This window comes from Eschrichtius robustus, chromosome 4, assembly GCF_028021215.1.
Source record: "Eschrichtius robustus isolate mEscRob2 chromosome 4, mEscRob2.pri, whole genome shotgun sequence".
In the NCBI taxonomy this organism is placed as follows: domain Eukaryota; kingdom Metazoa; phylum Chordata; class Mammalia; order Artiodactyla; family Eschrichtiidae; genus Eschrichtius; species Eschrichtius robustus.
In genome coordinates, this window is record NC_090827.1 from 28,332,957 (window position 1) to 28,342,990 (window position 10,034).

Below are 10,034 nucleotides of genomic sequence, written 5' to 3' on the forward strand. Positions count from 1 at the left end.
AAAGTGGTGGAAGAACCAGTCCTGGAAAATGTCCTGTGTAACCCAGGCTTTGGGGTTACTCTTCCACACACCAGGAAGAGAGCACTTGGCTATGTTTTTAAGGGTTCTTGGGTTCTCTGAGTAATAAACTAAGAGAGGCTTCAGCTTCATATTGCCGGAAGCACTGCCACCAAAAAACAGAATTAGCCTATCCTTTGCTGCTTTATAGCCTGGCATCAACTTTTCCTCCTTACTGATGTAACTTCAGTCTGGCATTCTCTTCCAGTACAGTCCTGTCTCATCCACATTAAAAACCTGTTCGGGTAAATACAATACATCAATAATTTCTCGAAGCATTTCAGGAAATTCCCAGGCAGCTACCGTATCTGCACTCACTGCCTCTCCACTTACTTTTATGTTGTCAAGGTTGGCTCTAGCCTTGAACTGATGAAACCAGCCATGGCTGGCATTAAAAGATGCACCCTCTGATTCTTCGCCTTTTTTCTTCTTCATGTCTTCATGGAGGGTTTTACCTTTCTTTTGAATCAGCATTAAGCTGTGCGGGACTGGACGCTGAGGCTGATCCTGCATCCACACACTGAGAAGTTTCTCCACCTCCTCCATCACTTTTCCATGCTTCTTCAATATTATTGTCGACATCATCGGCACAGCAGACTTCACATGTTCCATGATATTGTCCTTGTTCTTCAGAATTGTGCCGATGGTTGAACAGTTCAGGTTATAAGAATGAGCGACGTCTACCATCTTGTCACCTCTCTCCACTCTGTCAATTATTTTCACTTTTGTTTCCATCGTTATCACTTGACGATTCTTAGCAGCACCAGCTACATCACCACTGCTTTTATGCTTGCTTCCAGACATCTTGGGCTTGAAGTAAAGGTACGGTACTGTACTCTATACGGTACTGTACAGTAAAGTACACAAAAGCACAACCACTTGTAGAGGATGCACGCCTGTGACAGTGTACACCAGACACATGAACTAACTTATGTGATTGGACATGTGAATGCACGTTTGTATCTTTGAAAGTTCGCAACTTGAAGGTTCATATGTAGGGGACTTACTGTATCTGTACTATCTTGGGATATTGACCTAGGAAAACTTTGGTATGATTTATGTCAGAGAATGTTTTGCTTATGTTCTCTTCCAGGAGTTTTATGGTGTCATGTCGTATAAGCATATAAACCATTTTGAGTTTATTTTTGGGTATGGTGGGAGGGTGTGTTCTAACTTCCTTGATTTGCATGCGGCTGTCAAACTTTCACAACACCACTTGCTGAAGAGACTGTCTTTTCCCCATTGTATATTCTTGCCTCCTTTGTCGAAGGTTAATTGACCATAGGTGTGTGGGTTTATTTCTGGGCTCTCTATTCTATTGAATTGATCCATATATCTGTTTTTGTGCCAAATACCATGCTGTTTTGATTACTGTAACTTTGTATATTGTCTGAAGTCGGGAGGGTTATGCCTCCTTCTCTGTTCTGTTTCATCGGGATTGTGTTGACAATTCTGAATTTTTATGGTTCCATGTACATTTTAGGATTATTCTAGTTCTGTGAAAAATGTCATGGGTAATTTGATAGGGATCACATTAAATCTGTAGATTGCTTTGGATAGTATGGCCATTTTAACACTATTAATTCTTCCAATCCAGGAGTGTGGGATATCTTTCCATTTCTTTGAATCATCTGCAATTTCCTTTACTAATATTTTATAGTTCTCAGCATATAAGTCTTTCACCTCTTTGGTGAGGTTTATTCCTAAATATTTTATTTTTTGATGCTATTTAAAAGGGATTATTTGTTTACATTCCCTTTCTGATATTTCATTGTTAGTGTAAAGAAATGCAACCAATTTATGTATGTTAATTTTGTATCCTGCTACTTTGCTGAATTCGTTTATCAGTTCTAGTAGTTTTTGTGTGGAATTTGTAGGGTTTCTTTTATATAATCATGTCATCTGCATATAATGACAATTTTACCTCTTCCCTTCCAATCTGGATACCTTTTATTTCTTTTTCTTGTCTGACTGCTGTGTCTAGGACTTCCAATACTATGTTGAAGAGAAGTGGTGAGAGTGGGCATCCTTGTCTTGTTCCAGATTTTAGCGGGAAGGCTTTCACATTTTTAACATTGAGTATTATATTGGCTGTGGGTTTGTCATAAATAGCTTTTATTATGTTGAGATATGTTCCCTCTATACCTGCTTTGGTAAGAGTTTTTATCATGAATGGATATTGAATTTTATCAAATGCTTTTTTGACATTTATTGAGATGATCATTTGGTTTTTGTTTTTCCTTTGTTGAAGGGGTGTATCACATTGATTGATTTGCATATGTTGAAACATCCTTGTGACCCTGGGGTGAATCAAACTTGGTCATGGTTATGATCTTTTTATGTGTTGTTTGGATTAGTTTTCCTAATATTCTGTTGAGAATTTTTGCATCTATATTTATCAAAGATATTGGCCTGTAATTTTCTTTTTTGTTAGTGTCTTCATCTGGTTTTGGTGTCAGGGTGATGGTGGCTTCATAGAATGTCTTTGGAAGTATTCCTTACTCTTCAATCTTTTCAAAGAGTTTGAGAAGAATCAGTATAAGTTCTTCTTTGTATGTTTGGTAGAATTTGCCTGTGAAGCCGTCTGATCCTGGACTTTTGTTGGTAGGGAGTTTTTTTTTTTTTTTATTACAGATTCTATTTCACTTCTAATGATCAGGCTGTTCAAGTCATCTATTTCTTCTTGATTCCATTTTGGTTGGCTGTTTAAAAAAAAGCATTTTTAGATTATGTTAGCACCTAAAAGAAAAAAAATTAAAATATTTTTTCAAATAGATAAAGTATTGAAATATTGTTTAAGAAATTGGGATAATAATAGTAATTATAATGACGACAGGGAGAGACCTTCAAGATGGTAGAAGAGTAAGACGTGGAGATCACCTTTCTCCCCACAAATACACCAAAAATACATCTACATGTGGAACAACTCCTACAGAACACCTACTGAATGCTGGCAGAAGACCTCAGACTTCCCAAAAGGCAAGAAACTCCCCACGTACCTGGATAGGGCAAAAGAAAAAAGAAAAAACGGAGACAAAAGAATAGGGATGGGACCTGCACCTCTGGGAGGGAGCTGTGAAAGAGGAAAAGCTTCCACACACTAGGAAGCCCCTTCACTGGCAGAGACGGGGGGGTGGGCAGGGGGGGAAGCTTCAGAGCCACGGAGGAGAGCGCAGCAACAGGGGTGCAGAGGGCAAAGTGGAGAGATTCCCGCACAGAGGATCGGTGCCGACCCGCACTCACCAGCTTGAGAGGTTTGTCTGCTCACCCGCCAGGACGGGTAGGGGCTGGGAGCTGAGGCTCGGGCTTTGATTGGATCCCAGGGAGAGGACTGGGGTTGGCTGCGTGAAGACAGCCTGAAGGGGGCTAGTGCGCCACAGCTGGCCAGAGGGAGTCCGGGAAAAAGTCTGGAACTGCCTAAGAGGCAAGGGACCACTGTTTTGGGGTGCATGAGGAGAGGGGCTTCCTGCTTCATGTGCCCACAGATGACAGAGAACTGCCTAAGCAAGCTCCAGAGATGGGCGTGAGCCATGGCTATCATCTCAGGCCCCAGAGGTGGGCATGGACAGCTAACACTGCTGCTGCTGCCACCAAGAGTCCTGTGTGCAAGCACAGGTCACTACCCACAGCCCCCCGGGAGCCTGTGCAGCCCGCCCCTGCCAGGGTCCCGTGATCCAGGGACAACTTTCCTGGGAGAATACATGGCATGCCTCAGGCTGTTGCAACGTCACACTGGCCTCTGCCGCTGCAGGCTCGCCCCATATTCCAATTATAATTACCATACCCCTCCCTCCCCCCTGCCTGAATGAGCAAGAGCCCCCTAATCAGCCGCTGCTTTAACCCCGTCCTGTGTGGGTGGGAACAGATGCCTGAGAGCGACCTACATGCAGAGGTTGGGCCCAAACCAAAGCTGAACTCCAGGAGCTGTGCGAACAAGAGAAAGGGAAATTTCTCAGTGCAGCCTCAGGAGCAGCAGATTAAATCCCCACAATTGACTTGATAAACCCTGCATCTGTGGAATACCTGGATAGACCGCGAATGTTCCCAAATTGAGGTGGTGGATTTGGGAGCAACTGTAGACTTGGGGTTTGCTTTCTGCTTCTGATTTGTTTTGGGTTTTATGTTTATCTTAGTTTAGTTTTTAGTGCTTGTTATCATTGGTGGATTTGTTTTTTGGTTTGGTTGCTCTCTTCCTTTTTGTTTTTCTTTTTTCTCTTTTTGTGAGTGTGTGGGTGTATGTTTCTTTGTGTGATTTTGTCTGTTTAGGTTTGCTCTTACCATTTGTCCTAGGGTTCTGTCTGTTCGTTTTTTTTGTTTTGTTTTTTTCTTTTTATGAGTGTGTGTGTGTATGTTTCTTTGTCTGATTTTGTCTCTTCAGTTTTGCTTTTACCATCTGTTTTGAGGTTCTATCTGTTTGTGTTTGTTTTCTTTTCTTTTTTTCTTCTTTTTCTTCCAAGCCATGTGGCTGGCAGGGTCTTGGTGCTCAGGCGGGGTGTCAGGCCTGAGCCTCCGAGGTGGGAGAGCTGAGTCCAGGACATTGGACCACCAGAGGCCTCCCAGCCCCACGTAACATTAATCAGTGAGAGGTCTCCCAGAGATCTCCGTCTCACACTATGACCCAGCTCCACCCAATGGCCAGCAAGCTCCAGTGCTGGACGCCCCATGCCAAACAACTAGCAAGACAGGAACACAGCCCCACCCATTAGCAGAGAGGCTGCCTAAAGTCATACTAAGTTCACAGACACCCCAAAACACACCACCGGAAGTGGCCCTGCCCACCAGAAGGACAAGATCCAGCCCCAGCCACCAGAACACAGGCACCAGTCCCCTCCACCAGGAAGCCTACACAGGCCACTGACCCAACCTCACCCACTGAGGGCAGACGCCAAAAATAACAGAAACTACGAACATGCAGCCTGCCAAAAGGAGACCCCAAACACAGTAAGTTAAACAAAATCAGAAGACAGAGAAATTAGCAGCAGATGAAGGAGCAAGGTAAAAACCCACCAGACCAAACAAACGAAGAGGAAATAGGCAGTCTACCTGAAAAAGAATTCAGAGTAATGATAGTAAAGATGATCCAAAATCTCGGAAGTAGAATGGAGAAAATACAAGAAACGTTTAATAAGGACCTAGAAGAACTAAAGAGCAAACAAACAATGATGAACAACACAATAAATGAAATTAAAAATTCTCTAGAAGGAATCAATAGCAGAATAACTGAGGCAGAAGAACGGATAAGTGACCTGGAAGATAGAATAAGAGGAGATAACTGCTGCAGAGCAGAATAAAGAAAAAAGAAGGAAAAGAATGGAGGACAGTCTCAGAGACATCTGGGACAACATCAAACACACCAACATTCGAATTATAGGGGTCCCAGAAGAAGAAGAGAAAAAGAATGGCTGTGAGAAAATATTTGAAGAGATTATAGTTGAAAACTTCCCTAACATGGGAAAAGAAATAATCAACTCCAGGAAGTGCAGAGAGTCCCATAAAGGGTATCTCCAAGGAGAAACAAGCCAAGACACATATTAATCAAACTATCAAAAATTAAATACGAAGAAAAAATATTAAAAGCAGCAAGGGAAAAGCAATAAATAACATACAAGGGAATCCCTATAAGATTAACAGCTGATCTTTCAGGAGAAACTCTGCAAACCAGAAGGGAGTGGCAGGATATACTTTCAGTGTTGAAAGGGAAAGACCTACAACCAAGATTACTCTACCCAGCAAGGATCTCATTCAGACTTGATGGACAAATTAAAACCTTTACAGATAATCAGAAGTTAAGAGAATTCAGCACCACCAAACCAGCTTTACAACAAATGCTAAAGGAACCTCTCTAGGCAGGAAACATGAGAGAAGGAGAAGACCTACAAAAACAAACCCAAAACAATTAAGAAAATGGTCATAGGAACATACATATCAATAATTACCTTAAATGTAAATGGATTAAATGCTCCAACCAAAAGACATAGACTGGCTGAATGGATACAGAAACAAGACCCATATATATGCTGTCTACAAGAGACCCACTTCAGACCTAGGGACACATACAGACTGAAAGTGAGGGGATGAAAAAGATATTCCATGCAAATGGAAATCAAAACTGGAGTAGCAATACTCATATCAGACAAAATAGACTTTAAAATAAAGACTACTACAAGAGACAAAGAAGGACAGTACATACTGATCAAGGGATCAATCCAAGAAGATATAACAATTGTAAATACTTATGCACCCAACATAGGAGTGCCTCAATACATAAGGCAAATGCTATCAGCCATAAAAGGGGAAATCGACAGTAACACAATCATAGTAGGGGACTTTAACACCCCACTTTCACCAACGGACAGGTCATCCAAAATGAAAATAAATAAGGAAACACAAGCTTTAAATGACACATTAGACCAGATGGACTTAATTGATATTTATAGGACATTCCATACAAAAACAACATAATACATTCTTCTCAAGTGCACATGGAATATTCTCCAGGATAGATCATATCTTGGGTCACAAATCAAGCCTCGGTAAATTTAAGAAAATTGAAATCATATCAAGTATCTTTTCCAAGCACAGTGCTATGAGACTAGATATCAATTACAGGAAAAAAACTGTAAAAAATACAAACACATGGAGGCTAAACAATATGCTACTAAACAACCAAGAGATCATGGAAGAAATCAAAGAGGAAATAAAAAAATATCTAGAAGCAAATGACAATGAAAACATGACGACCCAGTTCTAAGAGGCAAGTTTATAGCAATACAATCCTGCCTCAACAAACAAGAAAAATCGCAAATAAACAACCTAACCTTGCACCTAAAGCAATTAGAGAAAGAAGAACAAAAAAATCCCCAAAGTTAGCAGAAGGAAAGGAATCATAAAGATCAGATCAGAATAAGTGAAAAAGAAATGAAGGAAACACTAGTAAAGATCAATAAAGCTAAAAGCTTGTTCTTTGAGAAGATAAATGAAATTGATAAACCATTAGCCAGACTCATCAAGAAAAAAAAGGAGAAGATTCAAATCAACAGAATTAGAAATGAAAAAGGAGACGTAACAACTGACACTGCAGAAGTACAAAGGATCTACAAGCTACTATATGCCAATAAAATGGACAACCTGGAAGAAATGGACAAATTCTTAGAAAAGTACAACCTTCCAAGCCTGAACCAGGAAGAAATAGAAAATATGAACAGATCAGTCACAAGCACTGAAATTGAAACTGTGATTAAAAATCTTCCAACAAACAAAAGCTCAGGACCAGATGCCTTCACAGGTGAATTCTATCAAGCACTTAGAGAAGAGCTAACACCTATCCTTCTCAAACTCTTCCAAAATATAGCAGAGGGAGGAACACTCCCAAACTCATTCTACGAGGCAACCATCACCCTGATACCAAAACCAAACAAAGACATCACAAAAAAAGAAAACTACAGGCCAATATCACTGATGAACATAGATGCAAAATTCCTCAACAAAATACTAGCAAACAGAATCCAACAGCACATTAAAAGGATCAAACAGCATGATCAAGTGGGGTTTATCCCAGGAATGCAAGGATTCTTCAATATATGCAAATCAATCAATGTGATACACCATGTTAATAAATTGAAGGATAAAAACAGAATGATCATCTCAATAGATGCAGAAAGAGCTTTTGACAAAATTCAACACCCAGTTATGATAACAACTCTCCAGAAAGTGGGCATACAGGGAACCTACCTCAACATGATAAAAGCCGTTTATGACAAACCCACAGCCAACATCGTTCTCAATGGTGAAAAACTGAAACCATTTCCTCTAAGATCAAGAACAAGACAAGGGTGCCTATTCTCACCACTATTATTCAACATAGTTTTTGAAGTTTTAGCCACGGCAATCAGAGAAGAAAAAGAAATAAAAGGAATCCAAATCAGAAAAGTAGAAGTTAAACTGTCACTGTTGGCAGATGACATGATAGTATATATAGAGAATCCTAAAGATGCTACCAGAAAACTACTAGAGCTAATCAATTTGGTAAAGTAGCAGGATACAAAATTAATGCTGAGAAATCACTTGCATTCCTATACACTAACAATGAAAAATCTGAAAGAGAAATTGAGGAAAAACTCCATTTACCTTTGCAACAAAAAGAATAAAATACCTAGGGATAAACCTACCTAAGGAGACAAAAGACCTGTATGCAGAAAACTATAAGACACTGATGAAAGAAATTAAAGACAATACAAACAGATGGAGAGATATACCATGTTCTTGGATTGGAAGAATCAACATTGTGAAAATGACTATACTACCCAAAGCAATCTATAGATTCAATGCAATCCCTATCAAACTACCAATGGCATTTTTCACAGAACTACAACAAAACATTTTACAATTTGTATGGAAACAGAAAAGACCCCAAAGAGCCAAAGCAATCTTGGGAAAGAAAAATGGAGCTGGAGGAATCAGGATCCTTGACTTCAGACTATACTACAAAGCTCCAGTAACCAAGCAATATGGTACTGGCACAAAAGCAGAAATATAGATTAATGGAAGAGGATAGAAAGCCCAGAGATAAACCCACGCACATATCGTCACCTTATCTTTGATAAAGGAGGCAAGAATATACAATGGAGAAAAGACAGTCTCTTCAAAATGTGGTGCTTGGAAAATTGGACAGCTACATGTAAAAGAATGAAATTAGCACACTCCCTAACACCATACACAAAAATAAACTCAAAATCGATTAAATACCTAAATGTAAGGCCAGACACTATAAAACTCTTAGAGGAATACATAGGCAGAACACTCTGTGACATAAATCACAGCAAGAACCTTTTTGACCCACCTCCTAGAGAAATGGAAATAAAAACAAAAATTAACAAATGGGACCTAATGAAACTTAAAAGCTTTTTCACAGCAAAGGAAACCATAAATAAGACGAACAGACAACCCTCAGAATGGGAGAAAATATTTGCAAATGAAGCAACTGACAAAGGATTAATCTCCAAAATACAGAGGCAGGTCATACAGCTCAATATCAAAAAAACAAACAACCCAATCCAAAAATGGGCAGAAGACCTAAATAGACATTTCTCCGAAAAAGACATACAGATTTCCAACAAACACATGAAAGGATGCTCCACATCACTAATCATTAGAGAAATGCAAATTGAAAGCACAATGAGGTGTCACCTCACACTGGTCAGAATGGCCATCATCAAAAAATCTACAAACAATAAATGCTGGAGAGGGTCTGGAGAAAAGGGAACCCTCTTGCAGTGTTGGTGGGAGTGTAAATTGATACAGCCACTATGGAGAACAGTATGGAGGTTCTTTAAAAACTAAAAATAGAACTACCATATTACCCAGCAATCCCACTACTGGGCATATACCCTGAGAAAACCTTAATTGAAAAAGAGACATGTACCACAATGTTCATTGCAGCACTATTTACAATAACCAGGACATGGAAGAAACCTAAGTGTCCATCGACTGATGAATGGATAAAGAAGATGTGGTATATATATATATATATATAATGGAATATTACTCAGCCATAAAAAGAAATGAAATTGAGTTATTTGTAGTGAGTTTGATGGACCTGGAGTGCATCATAAAGAGTGAAGTAAGTCAGAAAGAGGAAAACAAATACTGTATGCTAACACAGATATATGGACTCTAAAAAAAAAAATGGTTCTGATGAACCTAGGGGCAGGACAAGAATAAAGATGCAGAAGTAGAGAATGGACTTGAGGACTTGGGGAGGGGGAAGAGTAAGCTGGGATGAAATGAGAGAGTAGCATTGACATATATGCACAACCAAATGTAAAATAGCTAGTAGGAAGCAGCTGCATAGCACACGGAGATCAGCTTGGTGCTTTGTGACCACCTAGAGGGGTGGGATAGGGAGGGTGGGAGGGAGATGCAAGAGGGAGGGGATATGGGGATATATGTATATGTATAGCTGATTCACTTTGTTATAC

The 10,034-nt window shown here is 39.8% G+C and overlaps 1 protein-coding gene across 1 annotated transcript; it reads right to left on the reverse strand.

Moving 5' to 3' along the window:
- Positions 1 to 243: 243 nt before the first annotated feature.
- Positions 244 to 861, reverse strand: LOC137763431 (tigger transposable element-derived protein 1-like). Its single transcript, XM_068541954.1, has one exon. It carries the CDS (start codon positions 859 to 861, stop codon positions 244 to 246), a length of 618 nt encoding a protein of 205 aa, XP_068398055.1.
- Positions 862 to 10,034: the final 9,173 nt, after the last annotated feature.

Coding starts and splice junctions, on each gene's coding strand:
- LOC137763431 (XM_068541954.1), bottom strand. CDS start 861: ATGTCTGGAAGCAAGCATAAAAGCAGTGGTGATGTAGCTGGTGCTGCT.